Genomic DNA, 16,593 nt, shown 5'->3' with positions numbered 1-16,593 from the left:
TTTAGATTTAATCTAATTTTTAATTATTTTTTTAAGTATTTAATATTTTAATTATGATGACAAATATATGATTTTTAAATAAAATAAAATATAATTGATAATAATTTATATTTAAAATTTTTATTGCAATATTTTAGTTGTTATTAAATATTACAGTAATAATTATAATTTAAAATTATTTAAACAAAGAATAATTAATTACAATAATTTAAGTTGTTTAAATATTATTAAATATCATAATAATATATTTAGAAAACATATGAATATTATTCTTTATTAAAGTTTTATGATAATTATTTTATCTGTATACTTAATATTTTTATATAATAATAAATTAAATTTAATTATTATAAATAATTTTTATTTATATTTTTTACTTTATAATTTTTATTTCATATTGAAAATAATTATTTAATTATTAATTAATTTTATATATTTAAATTATAATTATTTTAAATTAAATTAATTAATAAAAATACAACGCACAATATATTTACTAGTCTGATATTATTAGCTGCCCAGATCTAACTAATTATTGATAACCTCAAGTTATGCCTGCAAGAGAGTGAATTTTGATGCCAAGTTGAAAAGGTAAAATATAAAAAATGAAATTATATGTCTGATAAATATAAAGGCAAAATATAATTAACGGAATCATTTTGAGAGTAGATTGGGTTATTTTTTGGGTCAGACACCACACAGTGTTAACTCACCTGGTAGTCCGGTTACTCAAATTGTCTGGATCGTACACAGGTCCATGGACCAGAATGGGTCCCTTGATCAACCCAATCGGCTAACGAACTCATGCAAATGATACGTGGAAAGATGACCCACAATCTTAAGGAATGTTCATAATAGAATTGAAAACCATGTAACATTGGATCTATTATTAGCCTGTCTTCCAATGACATTTTGCATATGTGGGCTTTGATGCAAGAAACTCAACAGTAACACATTCAACATCATCGTTCAACTCAACTAATATGGCATGCCCTTCAACTTGTGCTGTAAATAGGTCGATTTGGCCAACAGCTTTAAACTTGCCTTCCTCTGTCATTAAGATATTTTGGTTGATGCATGGCCAAAAACAAAAAAGATATATTAGTATATTGTAGCTATGATATAAATAGCAAGTATGCAAATTCAAACCACCCAACATATTTTATCCAATTTTGCATCCTTTGTTCTTTGCCCATTTTTTGTAAAAGTCTCCTCTAAACATCTCTTAGGACTCACTTTAGTAATGGCCACTTTTCTTAAAAAAATAGCATGGTTTGGACTACTCACCTAACAAATATGGAATTTGAATTGTTTCCATTATCAATTCATTAATATACAAGCTTACACTTATAATTGTTTTAAAAACAATACTATCTCCCTTATAAATTTTTAAAAACAGGAAAAAAAGGTGACCATTTTCTAATTAAAATTAAATTAAGTGAAAAATAAAATAAAAAAAATAAAGCAAGCACGATCTAAATTTTTAATTTTGTTCCCAATAAAACAAAATTTTTACAGAAAATTTAAAAAATGCATAATTTATTTAGTTCAACATTTTTAAACTATTATTTTTCCTTTTCATTTACAAGACAATCTTCTTTCCTAGTGCAATCAAAGTTGCACTTTGTTAATTCTCATAAATCGAAGCATCCAAGTGATATTTAGTTATTGTTTTACTTAGGAGCGATCTAAAATCACCAATTATATTTTAATTTTCTTAGCGGATATCTAAACCGGCTATTGCATATTTTTGTGATATTTTATTTATGTTTTTTTTTTACAACAAACACAATAAGAAAAAAAAAGACTAAATGGATAAACGAGTATTGTTATTTCTTATATTTTTGGGTTCAATTATTATTATTATTATTTTGTTTGTTTGTTTGTTAGTGTTAGTCTCGAAAATGAAGAGCAGGCGGCTAGTGAACCCTAATTAGTTGTCGGTGTTTCTTGGAAGAGTTCATCTCTGTTTTCTTCGTCTTCTTCCCCGATATCAATCAGAGATGCGACCCACATCACAAACTCATTAAAGCTTTCAACTTTCAACCTCTCAGCGAAGCGCTGCCCCATTTCTCTCACCTCTTCGCTGGGGGAACCATAACTTTTACACCTCCTCGCAGGTTAGTTCTCCCTCCCTCTGCATTTCATCTTCATTTCGAACAAAGGGTTTGTTTTCATTGATTCTCTCTCTCTCTCTCTCTCTTAGTTTACCCTTTTGAATTTTTCTTTTTATAAATTTATGTTTTTATCATTCCCAATTGTAATGTTCTCACGGAGGGTTGAAATTATGACCCAATTGATATCTAGTCAAACTCTAATCACAAGCTTGCATTTTCATTATCTACTATTGCTTTTAAATTTTTCCTAGTGTTACTGTTTATACTGGTGAATGTAGAGTTTCGTTAGTAGAAAGTAGAAATATTTTTGGTGGATAATTAATTAACCAAATAATATTAACAAATTGGGTTATAGTGAACGACCTTTTGAATTGGTTACATATGTAAAAACACAAGGGCTTGTTTCCGTGGCTGGCGTTTATGTTAGTGTTATATTATGTTATTAACGTTGTAGAATTTTTGCTGTTCATTACGTAGTGCAAGTTGAATTGCACGCACATGTTAGCGAAAGCCCATAATAAAGGGGATGGATCTAAGTCCCTGGCTAAGATACTGGCAAGATGGAAAGAATATAATGCCCAACTTGATTCCTGCAATGATGCGGATAAGCCGGTTCGGAAAGTTCCCGCCAAAGGGTCGAAGAAGGGATGTATGAAAGGTAAAGGAGGGCCTGAGAACTCGCGGTGTAACTACAGAGGTGTAAGGCAAAGGACTTGGGGAAAGTGGGTTGCTGAAATCCGAGAGCCTAACAGAGGAAACAGGCTCTGGCTAGGTACTTTTTCCACTGCCATTGGAGCTGCCCTTGCATATGATGAAGCGGCAAGGGCAATGTATGGTTCTTGTGCGCGTCTCAACTTTCCCAACGTTTCCGTTTCCAGTTTCTCTGAGGAATCTTCCAAAGATTCTCCAGCTGCAAATCAATCTGGTTCCCCAATGGCAGTGACGGCACATACTGAGTCCATGATATCGCCAAATAACTCCAGGGTAGGTGATGCAGAGGATATGGATATGGAATCTATTTCCTTATCCTTAGGTGTAAAACACGAGAATGGGGATGGTGAATCAGGGACCAATTCGTCCCCTCCTTCATCCTCATGATGTACATTTGGATATCGCCAGAATTTTCAGTGCTTCTACTTGTTAATGATTAGCTTAGGGTTAATGAATCTTGATATTTGGTCCTGGAGATTAGCTGTTGTAAAACTAAAATGAACTTGGTTGAAAAATGGTCATTTCTTCTGGTTTTGGCCTAATGCACTCTGGATATCCGGTTAATTTTTAACTCATAAGATGTGAAATATACTCTACCTTCCCTGATGTAAAATCCCCTCACCCCCTCAATCTTTTTGCCATTTGTTGTTGTGTCTATTTTAGACTGCATAATGTGGTGTGATTTGTCCTGCTAAACTAATATTATACCACTGAATGTGTGAACGTGGTTTATTTAATTGTAAATATTTTCATTTCTAATGTAAAATTTCTGTTTCTAGTACACTTACTCTCCATGAATTATTGGGTTATGATATGATTACACAGAATGGTAGCTCTAGGAATAGTATATAATGATTCACCACGAGTCTAGCAAGGAAGAAAGCAGGAAATGTGCATGTAGTTGGATTCATGCTGTTCAAAGAAACAGCATAAAATTTTTTCTCTACAATCAAGCGTATTGAAGATAAGAAAGAACATTCTTTCGCATTGTTTTTGGTGTTTCATTGCTTTTCACCGTGTTTGCCTTAACTTTCCCCTGGCAATCCCATGGTACCAGTTATAGGAATCTTTTCTTTCAATTATATGAACGAAAAGCTTCATGGATAAAGTGTTGAGTAACAATTTTAAAATTTACTAATTTATAGGTGATAGGTTCTGTATTCTCGTGTCAAACTTGGATGTGGAAGTGTAAAATTTAATCGATTAGAAGAATGAGATGTTTCTTCTTTGTCAACAAGAATGAGATTATATTCTAAATTATCCGTTCCATTCCGACATTATCGACTATTTCATGGGCCAAACAGAAATGTGATTATATATCCCAGTTTATTTCGTCAATTTCTTAGTTTTTATCCGTGCATTGTAATGAAATGATTTTTATTTCAATTGCTTCAATTAAATTAGCATGAAAGTTTGACAATGGTGGTAGATATATTGCATCCTGTCTCTTTTTTTTTTTGGTCAACGCTTGCAGTCAAATTGAGTGGGTCTGCTTTGGTTTTTTAAGGTCTGTGATGGACATTTAAATGATCACTTTGTATAGCCCAACCCATTAGGCCAAGCTTAGAGAATCCAATTCTCAATCCACACAGTCACGGTCTCATAGTGGCTGTAAAATAAGGAAATTTCATTTTGCACAACATTTTTTTTTCTAATCATATTATTTTTTATCTAAAATTATTTATATTTTTGAAATTATTTCGGTAAATTAATTTTCGGAAGAGTGGTGAAAAAGAAAAAGTTCGAAATATTCGCAAATGTTTTGAACTCTGCCTACTTCGGTCGTGACACACGAGTTGAAATGATAATTCTACTTGGATAATATTAGTCTATCAAGTGATTAAATTCACTCGACATCCAACCCAAGTGGAGTTCGTATATATTATACTAGAGACGGTTTGAAGTTTGGTTCAATCCATTATTGGTTTGAAAAGTCAAACAAACTAATCTGTAGATGTCCCTATTGTTTGAGGCTATTAATGGAAATGTCTTCACTCAGGAAAGAGTGATGAATTTTGACCAATTGATTAAAAAAAAAGGATTCTGGCAAATGCATGTGTTATTATATGTAATAACGAATTACATGATATAAATATATTTTTCATTGGTAAGTAAAATTATTCACTTTTGTCGCACTGAAAAACTCATTTTACTGGTCTATAGTGTTAAACTAATATTAAGTAGTTGTCTCATTTTACATGCTAAAAACAATCTTAACTTAAGCGTATGAAAGAACAGGGGCTTGGAGATGTTTGAGAAATAGGCAGCAAGAAGAGAACTGTGAAGGGAAAGAAGAAAAAAAATCTCCTTTTAGAGGCGAGAATTGGAAAAAAGGGCACAATGTGCATAAGAAATCAGAAAAGTACGACGAGTTTGGGACATTATTGTATATGTAAAATAAACGGAGGTTAAGCATGAGCTTACTGTGCAGAGAGAGAATAAAAATATGTGAAGATTTTTAATACATATCCTAATGCAGAAGTTTTTTAAATATATAATTTGAACAACGTATACTTTTATTTATTTATAATGTTTAGATTTAAAGTTTTTATTGAAAAGACGACGACAAAAATTAAATTTTAAATATGAAGTAATTATTATGAGTTATTTTTATTACTTTGTAATACGCTCAAGCAGTTGTGTTGTTATTTACTCGTATCCGCTATCCCAAGTAGTATCATTTCAACGCATGAATCAATATTTTAATGATACCACATGAATCATGTCATTTTGATTTCTAGCAAACGATGGATTTCTAAGCTTTTAATGATAACTATTCTTTCCATCATTTAAGATACGATGTGAATCAAATTATTTGGCATCTTGCGTACACAGTAGCTGTAAGCTTTTGATAATTAAATTTGCTTTACACACTGAAACGAGGAAATAATACTGGTTGGAAGTAAAATTATACAGTGTGAGTTGGCATGGGGAAAGAGGGAAACGTGTCATAGTACTTTGCGGTATAATGAGAAGCAAGAGTCCTTGGGATGGTTAGTTATACCCAAAAGCTATGATCGATGATCTCTATGATGAAAGTGATAGGAAATCAATTTATTGACCTGCCACCTTCTAATTTCCAGCTCATACGTGCCAACTGTGTTGTTCCATGCATTCTAAACCCCACCACCAATATTAGGAAAAGGAATTGTATGCCATTTTTATTTGGAATATAAAATCCACTGGTCTTTTCTATTTAAACAGGCAAATTTTGTCGATTATGAACAACTAGCACAGGTGGTGGACTCGGAAAGTGTACGAGGGAGGACCCGAAATAAAAATTTTAATCTCAAGAATAGATATGATATGTATTTTTACACAGATACGGCAATCAATTATGAATATGAAAATACGATAGACATAATAATATGATTTTAATATAACATGTATAATTAAAAGTCTAGTTTTAATATGATTGCTAGTATAAAGATTTTAAATAATACTTTAGATATAGTTTTTTTAAGAAATTATCATAAAATTTAAATATTTTTAATGGTTTGGTAGTTTTAAATATAAAATTAGCATGTATGATAAAAGTTTAGGTGAAAAAGAGAATTCATGTTTAATAAGATAAAAAAAGTGCAAACAAATTTGTAAAATGTAGTTTAAATTATTCAAAACATTAATGTAGTATCTAGCATAAATAACTGTGTCTAACAACAGTACAACACAACATGACTATTATTTACAAATATCCTTATTTTTTAGACCTTTCTATATATAATTGTATTAATAATTATAAGATCATATAGTATTGTTTTAAATATTAAAATCTCTATATACAATTTTAAAATGCAATTGAGAAGGGAATACGCACTTGCTGCTCCTTAGAGAAAATTTATCAGTGGAACAGTCCGTTTTTGTTTTTCTTCTCAAAGTATAAACGACAGAAAATTTGAGTAATTTTATGGTTTTATCTTTTTTCTTTTTCCACTTCTGAAATAATTGTTTATAGAAGCACCCATTCCAACACATGTTGATCGCTTCTTTTTTTTTTTTTTAAAGAAACTGCACGGGAGCGCATTAATGCTGCTCCTATACATTCGTTCCTGAGGTAGCATATATACGATTGGAAAATAAAATATGGGACACTTTGAATAAGAAAACATAAATTGTGTTCAGCATATATGTTGTTTAAGAATAATATAGATATAGATTCAAGTGAATTAAATACATTTATTTTTATAAGTTAAAATTAATTTATATATTTTTAAATTAACGAGTATAATTTGTTTAAACTTATAACAAAATTCGATAAAAATGACTTTAATTTTTGTTGTTACTAAAATTCTACAAACTACGCATTAATGCAGTTACATTAATAGCAAACTATTAACAACATGATAACAACTGTCGTATACTATGGTCGGAAATTGGGTTGAAGTTAAACTGAAAATAGAAATGAAGGAAAAAGAAGGTACAAAATGAAATGGTTTTTAATGGTCCGGTTGAGAAGGGATTCAGCGGTGGTTGCTAAGTTATGAAACAAGAGACCAGTTAAGTTAAGTTAAATTTAAATTAAGAGCCATGCAGCAAGTGCCAGCAACATCTTTTTAATCCCAAGACCAAACTTGGCTTTCTGTCTTTCATAGCATATATTTATTATGAATGGGACCCATGCCATTTGTCAGATGAACCTCCACCAGAGTTTCCTACCACAACTTCAGCCACAGAAGATCTTGACCCTTCATAATTTCCCACTCTTTTTAAAACCCCTCCAAACCCGTGTGCATCCCATCAGATTCTTTGCTTAGCATTTAGTACCCCTTTACTCTTCTCTCTGCCTAAAACCCAGAATCTCTCTTTGTTCTACAATAACTCATAGTTGCATTAGACTTAACACACTTGGTTCAGAATGAACAACAAGGTTGGTTTGATTTTCCTCGTAGTAACTCAGATCTTAGCACTTCAAGCCATGGCACTTTGGTCTGAGGGTCCATTACCAGGATTAAATCCTTTGGAGCTTAAAATTAAGAGAGGGGTTGAGCTAAGTGATGAGAAAAGTTCAGATCAAGCATTTGGTGGGTCTAGAGGGCCATCATCACATGAAGCAGCAGCTGAGGGTCCTGATATTAGAAGACTAGGAAAGCATCATTCCTCAGACAAGTCAGTGGCAGGTGGTGGTGTCATCCTAGGTGGTCTTGTTACTGTCACTTTTGCTGCTGTTTTTTGCTACATTCGGGTTACTAGGAAAAGAGATAGTGGTCACTGACCAGTTCTAGTTCTTTTTTTTTTTTATAGGATTAATATAGGGACTAGGGAGTATATGGTGCGTTAAATCAAATTAAAATTGTATCGAAAGATATGCGTGTGATACTGTTTACAATATAAAGTGCATATGAAATTCTGATTGCAATTGTGTCTCGCGAGATTACGTTTTTGTTAAAGTATGAAACTTTCTTCCACATGGAAGCGTAGAAAGTGGTTAAGCAAACCAGGTTACCTTTTGCTGAAATATGTTTTTAAGAGTCCTTGCAGTTTTCTTAACAGGTAATCCATCAGGCACTAACATTGTTTAAAGCAACATGGTTTAACATTGAATTTGAGATTGGGCATCTGATGACATGTGTGATTGAATTAATGATTTTTTCTTAATGTTGCTAATATAATGGATAAAGTACAAGAGGGAGGGATACTATAAAGCAAGAAGATAACAATTATGTTAATATATTTGCATGCCAGTTTTTACCCTTTTTATTTTATTATTTAAATTTTTTTTATCATACCATGTTATATATATATATATATATATTGCCTTTTGTTATTTATTTTTTGTTTTTGTCACTCTATATGTTTTAAAAGTGAAGTGTATGATTAACTTTATTTAGAAGATAATAATATCTAGGTAAACTAACAAATGTAAAAGAAAAATCTGAATTTCTATAAATTTTTTCAAATAAACTGCACAATAAAGAAAAATACAAAAGGTAAAAACTATTATAAAATTATATAAACGATATAACTAGTAAATTTTCAAGTCCTATATAATTTGGCTTGTACGTATACACTAATCTTGAAAATCTACCCGTTGATCTTTAAAAGAAAAACAATTTTCTTGTATTGATTTAGTTGTCCAAGATAGTGGAGTGGTTAAATTGACTGATGTCCATTTCAACTTTCTATCAAGAGTCGGTGCCCCTAATTTGCATGGCAATTGGCAAACTTTAGAAGACCTTTTTAATTTTTTGGTTTTTTCTTGGGAGTAAAGAAAAGTATACTATACTAGCTCCTAGTCAGTGTACTATGCAATTGATTAGGGAGAGAAGTTAGTAATATATTTTTTAAAAGTAATTTTAGTTTTAAATTAAAATTTCTAAAAAATATAATTTTTTATTTTTAGTTTAATTATTTTTAATGTTAAAAAATGCATTTCTATTACTCTCAATTTTTACAAATGGCATCAACAGTGTTGCCAACTGCTTGTGAGTTGTGACTACTACTTGGAATAAGAAGGCACTAGTTAGAATTGACGGCAGGTAAAACTTCTTCTTTTCCTTTTTGCCACAGGCTTTAGTAAATAAAAAACCTTATGACTTGCTTGAAAGCTAAGTGACAAAAGTGCTGCCAACTGCTTCTGAGTTGTTGCTCACTAGTTCAAATTTGGACTGTTTCAAACCATCACCATGTCATCACAAAAGGATCAAAGTTCCCTGTATAGAAAAGAACCAGTGTTTTGAATTGCAATTCCTACGGAGAAGAGTATTTAGTTCTTTAATCGGTAGATTTCAGACTTGTTTATCATTGGTTTAATTAAAGATTCGATTCCTACGCCTAATGTGATATTTCGTTTTAGTTTCTATGTTAATACATTTTTGTTTTTATATGAAAGATGTTTAACGAATTGATATTTACCGTTTGTAAAAGTTATATCACTATTAAATGATCCTAAACTTGACCAAAAAAAAATTATACATCATTTCAGTCTTCACGTAAAGAGATACGTTTTCGATTTTAATAAACTATCAAAGAAATTGAAGACTTTTTTCCTAAAGGAGAAATTAACAAATAAATACCAAGAGCGTGCGAGTGAGCATGATTTGCAAAAAAATTAGCCACCATATTAGCCTCTGTAAATATAAATAAAAGCTAGAATCTTACTTAAAAATTAAGCAATGTTAATTATATATGTAAAATTGTGAGTAAGGTCTCATCTTTACACATCTTGAGTGGAGGTCTCACATCTATAACTTGAACTATGCTTTTACCTTAGCATCATAAGTTTAATATACAAATGTGGCCTACATCTTGCTATAAATATTGATAGAACCCATTGAGTACATTTATGTTTTTGTTTTACTTTATAACGTCGTCCTCTTAAAATTTTAGAAAAACATATTTTCACACCCATCAAATAAGTGTAAATTGGGTTTAGGAAAGAAATAGATAAAAGAAAAGATTATAAAAAAGGAAACGAAAGAAAGTGAATATGAAATAATATTCAATTTAATAATTTAAATATGATAGAACTGATATAGTCAAATGAAAATGCTGGACCAGTGATTGAGAGGTGTTTCTCCTGTTGTTGTGAACTGAGGTGGTTTTGTGGGGTAAGGACATGCCTCCATCCATTAAAAAGCCAGGAGTACAGATCCAAGTGAAATCCAGAGGACTCGTCCAAGAGATTTAAAGGCCCATAGAAGATTTTGGTTTAAAGGCCCAAGGAAAGTCCCAAGCATAAACCCCTTCGAAACGGGTAAAATCTTCCATCTCAAATCTCAATTCTTAAAAGGTCGTAAATCACTTTTCCCTCCAAAAGAAACACTCCTACTCCTACTTCAACGTTCTTTCTTCCATGGCTTCTCGCCGTTGGTATTGGTTCCCAATATACTTTGCAGCGTCAGTAACACTAGGAGTGATAGCAATTTCCTCAGCGGTGCATTCAACTTCCAAGAACTCACCCAAACAATTACCACCCATAACCAATGACCACTCAAAGAACGCCTCAGAAGCTCTTCGAAAAGCTGGTTTCACAGTCATGGCAGATCTACTCCACCGCTCTCCCTTATTCTTCCATCCACCACAAAACTCAACCATCTTCGCCATCAAAGACTCAGCCATCAAAAACTCCTCTCTCCCTCTCTGGTTCCTCAAAAACCTTCTCCTTTACCACACCTCCACCTCCAAAACCTCCTTCCATGACCTCTTAAACAAACCTCCTGGAACATGCATCACAACCCTCTTTCGTCAAAAGAAAGTTGCACTCACCAAGGTTGACCCGGAACCAAAACTCGTTGAGATCAATCACGTGTTGATATCAAACCCTGATATATTTCTTGGAGATCAACTTGCCGTTCATGGGGTTCTTGCACCGTTTTTACCCTTGGACCTTCAAGATCTTCAAGGAGGTTGGGATCATTTCATTCACTCACCCACTTGTCGTTTCAACGATTCTTCCATGTTTAATGAATCCAGGAACGTGGTTGAGTGGAACCGGGTCGTTCAGTTGCTCGGTTCAAGAGGGTATGCTTCGTTTTCTATTGCATTGCATTCGGTTCTTGATGGGGTTCGGAAATACACCGGGAGTTTGGATTCTGCGACAATCTTTGCTCCTCCTGATTTGACATTGCTTCGATACCCTTCAACGGTGCTTGATAGAACTGTGAGAATTCATATTTTGCCTCAGCGGTTTACTTACAAAGAACTCACTTCTCTGCCAATTAGGACTCTGTTGAATACGCTGGTGTCTGAAGAAAATCTCGAAATTGATGGAGTTCTAGGTTTCATGGCAGGGATGGTGATTAATGGTGTGGAGATTGTCGAACCTGACATGTTGGTTTCAGAGAAATTCGTGGTTCATGGGATTTCTAGAGCTTTTAAGATGGATGAGCTTGCTGCTTGAAGTTGTAGGTATATTTCATGTTCTATGGTTCACAATGTTGTGAAGTCCATACATTATGGTAAGTTCAACCAAGTTTGTATCAATTTTGTTTTCTGGGTAAATTGATTTGCATTGTTTTTACCTTCTTTGGAAGCTATTGCTCAAATTCTCGTCATCTCTGGCTTCCTCTGTTATTGGTTCTGCTAAACTTCACGTGCTTCTGTGTTCTCACATGAACAAGTAACTTCATTGTGAATCCTACCGCATTTCAAATCTTGTGTTTAAATGTCTATTGTGCGTGCTTATTGGGTCAAATGATCAGTGATATGGGTGGCTTGTGTTTTTCATATTAAAAAAATAACATTTCTCACCGTCTCTATCCATCTATGTATAATTTTTTAATTGAGAGAATAAAAATTAAAAAATGAGATAAGAGTTCACAACATTCTAATTTAAAATTGCTCAAAGCTGTCAGTGCCCTCATGGATATCGCTGACATTTTTAATTAGTTTGAATAATTATATTATTATTAAATCATCAATATTTTTAACAACTTTGAAGCAAGAACTCAAGCTTAAATTGATCTTGATTCAATCAAGGTTTAAATATATTTTTATAAAAAATAATTTTAATTTTTTTAAAATTTAACATTTGTACTTTTTAATAATGATGTGATTAATTAAAAGATTATGATGTGTCGATTTTTTATTTGATCATATTAGTGTGTGAAAGACCAAAAGTCATGAATTTTTTAAAAAAATTAAAATTATTTTAAGGACTAAAATTAAAACCTTGTAAAATATAAAGACTAAAAATGTATTTATATTAGTAATATGATATATCATATTAATATTTTATATGCTTAAATATATTTTCATTTTATTTTTTTAAAAAAATTAATTTTAGTTTCCAATTTTTTTTTGTTTATTGTCTAATTTTTTAAAATTTATCACTTTTGATTTCTAATAATGATATGGATATGTAATAAGTTATTATGCATCAATTTTTTGTTGGATTACATTGTAAGAGGGACTTAAAATTGCTTGATATAGAAAAACCTGAAACTAATATAAAATCTCATGAAAATGTTGGAACTAAATTGAAATATTGATTATATATATATATATATATATATTATCCGTTAATATGATATAATATATTATTGATATAAATTTATGACAATTATGTAGAATACTTTTTGGTCTAGACAACCACAGAAAATAACATAGTTTGTGTTATTTAATTAATTTATATTTACAATTTAAAAAAAATTGATTTGAATAATTACAAATTAACACCGAGTAAGATCAATCATATATGATAATTATTATGTTTTACTTATTTTTTTACCTTTAAGTTATCCTAAATTTGTTTAAAATATATATTTTTTTCAGTTTTAGGAAGTGTCCAGAAAATAACGACAATGACAGAACCCATCCACTTTTTTCTTTCATTTACATATACTATATTATTAAGGCCCGGCCCAAAAGCGAAAAATTTCAAGTTTTACTTCTGATTCTAAATTTTAAAAATGGTTATGTAGTTTAGCAAATTTCAAGTGATTAAGATACTATTCCCCCATGCAATGATATCTTAAGAAACTGCACCATGGGGCGATTCTCCTAAAACTTGATTAGGAGGGCCAAATCATGGATGACATTTATGCTCCTCTACATTTAATATATTTTTGCTTCAGCTTGTATGTTGCTCAATAACTTGAATAAACAACACCCTTTGAATTTCGCCTCCACGAGAGGAGTAGAAGGATCGAAGAAATAGTCAGATATAAAGATAATTTAGACTTGGAAAAATATCTTAAGTGTATTATTAAAACTTGAAAGACTACACGGGAGAATCTGGGGTAGTGGGTTTTGTAGCAGTTAATCCCACAATTGAAACTAGTTCTTTCAATTTTCAAGCTATACTAGACTACTAGTAGCTCGATGAACAACATGGTCTAAATTTCAGTGAAGGTTGCACCATTTCTTGTGACCAGGAACCCACTTCGGGCATCTTGGACTGAAGTGAGTAGAAACAACTTTAGAGTTTAGAAGCTCTAGAATGGGTGCATATTTCACACATCGAGGTGTCTTGTACTGATTTATAGATGCACCCTGGCTCAGAGCAAAATCCATGAGCTTGTCAAAGGTTCCATTCTCCACCATCTTGATTTCCAAGGGTCCTATAGACTCTGATACCCTGCCTTGGCGATACACAGTGTTAAGAGATTCTTCAACTGCATGGCAACAGTTCTCGAAAATGGAAGCAGGAATTGGAGTTTCTTCACTCGTGTTAATCTCCCAGTACAGCACGTAGTGGCCTGGGATTGTGGATGTGTCTGCGCTGCTTGTGTATTCATTTAGCGATGCACCAAATTGCACAAGATGCTGAGCTGCACTTTTCACTGCATTTTGTAACTCAACTTCATCGGTTTTGTCAGAATCAATGCTCAGTACCACGTTCTTTCGGCACACAAAGTAAAATTGAGGAGCCTTGTTTTTGAATCCAGCTACCCGGAGTATGTCACCAACCCGGTACCTATAAAGGCCTGTAAGTGAAGATTGATTCATATCATATAATATTTTCTTACACAAATATTTGGAAAAAATAAAAAAAGATATTTTGATTTTGGAATGAAATATTTGTACGAAAGGGCTTTTTTTTTTTTTTTTCAAATTAATTAAATACGTCTTTGAATACCTGAATAAGTGGTGACTACGAGCTCATACTCTTGACCCAACTTTACATCGGTAAGATCCACCAAATGTTCTTGCTCCAAGTGAGAAATTGAATCAGTATGACCGCTTATCTTGTTGAGGGGCAAGAACTCAAAGTAGGCCATGGTGGGAATGAGGGTGTAACACACCTCACTTGGGTCAGACAAGGGGTTCAAATTAAGGCCGAAATAACACTCAGAAGAAGCATACATGGTGCAAACAAGAGGGAGACCATTGCTATAAAAATCCAATATGGGAATGTACTGAGACATGGTTCCTGTGACAATAACATCAACATACTTGGTATTTGGCCATAACCTAGTAATGATCCCCTTCCAAGACCCTTTGATGCATTCGGCTTCTATGAAAGCCGCAAGCTTGGGATTTGGTTTGAGTACTTTCATAACAGCCATTCTGACTGACGTGTCAGTGATTTTAGAGTCTAAGGTACCCGTTCTTATGTCATTACACAAAGAAACAAAATGATTTTCAAGGAACTTAAGGGCACGAATGAAGCCAGAAGCGAAAACAGCCCCAACACGAAGAACTTCCTCATTTTGACAAAGCCCACAAAGCAACTGAGAATACATGCTCTGGTAAGAGTCAGGGCAGAGAATGGTCTCATTGGGGCTGGTGTAGTTTGTGTAGAGATCGTGATTGCGGTTCTTGAAATGTGAGCTTTTGTAATAGCTGGTCAAAACTGGACGAGCAAAGAGTCCACCAGGGGTTTTGGCTTCTGATTTTATGAACAAAAAGTACATTCCTTTGCCCTTGTCCAAACCACCCACAAATTGATCCATCACTGGCATCAACAGGCTATAAAGCAATGATCTCCTCTCTAGTTCCTCTTCGATTGTTGGCATCAATTTTCTCTCCCCACCAGATGTTCCAGAGCTTCATTCAATCAATATACAATAGCAATCCCATATACAGTTTAATTACGGTTAATTTCACAGTATCTAATAGATATTAACGAACATACACTAAAATAAATTGTCATATATCAACAGTTAATTCCTTAGTTTATCTTACTTGATAAATTATTAATACAGATATTGTAGATCTATATTAAAATTATAATGTATTATATTACTAATTAATGATATTAATTAATATGAAGAATTTTATATCTATAATATATCGGTGCATTTAGTATTAAAAAAATCACAGTTAATATCTATTTTAACAATTTGTTAAACAAAAACTTTTATCAAGATAAACAATCTTAATATACTTAACATTTTTTCCTATCACATGACTTCTTTTAGAGTAATTATTTATAATAAATAGCAATAGAAGAAGTAAATGAAACTCAAGTAGGTAGATGTTAAAGTGATCGTTTGAAAGAATAATGAAGAGTTTAATTTAGGAAAATAATTTATACTTCTATAATTTTTAAAAATTAATTTTAAAAAAATTTATATAATAAATTTTAATATCATAAAAAAATATTAAATAAATATTGAATTAACATACTTGTACTCGAAATGCATGTTAAGATCATGTATAGAGGTATTTACCTGGTCAGAAACTCTGATATGGGTTTGGAACATAAAATTGGGGAGGTATCACCGTTGGCTATGCGATCAATATCTGGCTTTAAATCTTCGTAAGTGACGACGGGCATGACCTTCTTGAAAGTGTTTTTGTCAGTTCGGCTATCTAGGCCATGGCGTTGGAGGTACTCAACGTTGGCACTACGAGAAAGGATCTGGGCTAAGACCTTTACTTGAATTTCATCAGCGCTGCTAGTGACCTCTTCAATGTATTTGAGTGCTCTATCATTGTTATCTTGGATAATACTAGTATTACTACCAGCATCATCAAGGTTAACCTTGCATGAGTGCTTTGGAGCCTCAGGCATGGCTAGAGAAATGGCTACTAAAATTTGGAGTGTAACACAACAATAGTTAGGACTTTGGACTAAGGACGAGAAGAGTGGTTTGGAAAACAAATGAAGGTGGAAATGCATTATATATAGCCAAAATGGGAAACGTCTCCAGAGTGCAATCAAATAGTACAAAAGGGGTAAAACTGTAAATTTGAAATTGTGACTTTAATTAATTTTGAAGCAATGTTAATTAGGTGTTTAAAATGGCTATCCGGAGAACTTTGCATTGGCAACCGGGAAAAGGGTGTGAGTGGGAAACTTTCAAAGATCAAATTTGATCTCTAAAAATATTTAGACAATATAACATTTATTTATTATTATTATTATTATTATATCTTC

The 16,593-nt window shown here is 32.3% G+C and overlaps 3 protein-coding genes across 4 annotated transcripts; 2 read left to right on the top strand and 1 right to left on the bottom strand.

Annotated features, from left to right (window-relative positions):
• Window positions 1-1,899: 1,899 nt before the first annotated feature.
• Window positions 1,900-3,585, top strand: LOC113854886 (putative dehydration-responsive element-binding protein 2H). Of its 2 annotated transcripts, none has more exons than XM_027486185.1 (2): window positions 1,900-2,120; window positions 2,595-3,585. In XM_027486185.1, the coding sequence occupies exon 2, from the start codon at window positions 2,616-2,618 to the stop codon at window positions 3,213-3,215; it is 600 nt and encodes a 199-aa protein (XP_027341986.1). In that variant the 5' UTR covers window positions 1,900-2,120; window positions 2,595-2,615; the 3' UTR covers window positions 3,216-3,585. The 2 variants fall into 2 exon arrangements, with proteins under 2 accessions (XP_027341986.1, XP_027341987.1); XM_027486186.1 differs by having other exon boundaries at window positions 2,572-3,514.
• A 7,035-nt stretch (window positions 3,586-10,620) lies between these two features.
• LOC113855909 (fasciclin-like arabinogalactan protein 21) lies at window positions 10,621-11,667 on the top strand. Its single transcript, XM_027487541.1, has one exon. The coding sequence runs from the start codon at window positions 10,621-10,623 to the stop codon at window positions 11,665-11,667; it is 1,047 nt and encodes a 348-aa protein (XP_027343342.1).
• A 1,943-nt stretch (window positions 11,668-13,610) lies between these two features.
• LOC113856158 (indole-3-acetic acid-amido synthetase GH3.6-like) lies at window positions 13,611-16,227 on the bottom strand. Its single transcript, XM_027487854.1, has 3 exons — window positions 15,884-16,227; window positions 14,347-15,257; window positions 13,611-14,194 (listed from the first exon to the last, which is right to left on the bottom strand). Exons 1-3 carry the CDS (start codon window positions 16,225-16,227, stop codon window positions 13,611-13,613), a joined length of 1,839 nt encoding a protein of 612 aa, XP_027343655.1.
• Between the last annotated feature and the right edge of the window lie 366 nt (window positions 16,228-16,593).

The sequence above is a fragment of the Abrus precatorius genome, unplaced genomic scaffold, assembly GCF_003935025.1.
Source record: "Abrus precatorius isolate BTA unplaced genomic scaffold, Abrus_2018 Scaffold11, whole genome shotgun sequence".
Taxonomy (NCBI): domain Eukaryota; kingdom Viridiplantae; phylum Streptophyta; class Magnoliopsida; order Fabales; family Fabaceae; genus Abrus; species Abrus precatorius.
This window is presented reverse-complemented; position numbering and strand designations above follow the sequence as displayed.

Excerpts from the sequence above, each read along its gene's own strand:
- LOC113856158 (XM_027487854.1), bottom strand. The coding sequence starts at position 16,227 with ATGCCTGAGGCTCCAAAGCACTCATGCAAGGTTAACCTTGATGATGCT. Across the intron at positions 15,258-15,883 it reads ATATCAGAGTTTCTGACCAG|CTCTGGAACATCTGGTGGGG; the intron begins GTAAATACCTCT and ends GATTGAATGAAG. Across the intron at positions 14,195-14,346 it reads CGTAGTCACCACTTATTCAG|GCCTTTATAGGTACCGGGTT; the intron begins GTATTCAAAGAC and ends CTTCACTTACAG.
- LOC113855909 (XM_027487541.1), top strand. The coding sequence starts at position 10,621 with ATGGCTTCTCGCCGTTGGTATTGGTTCCCAATATACTTTGCAGCGTCA.
- LOC113854886 (XM_027486185.1), top strand. The coding sequence starts at position 2,616 with ATGTTAGCGAAAGCCCATAATAAAGGGGATGGATCTAAGTCCCTGGCT.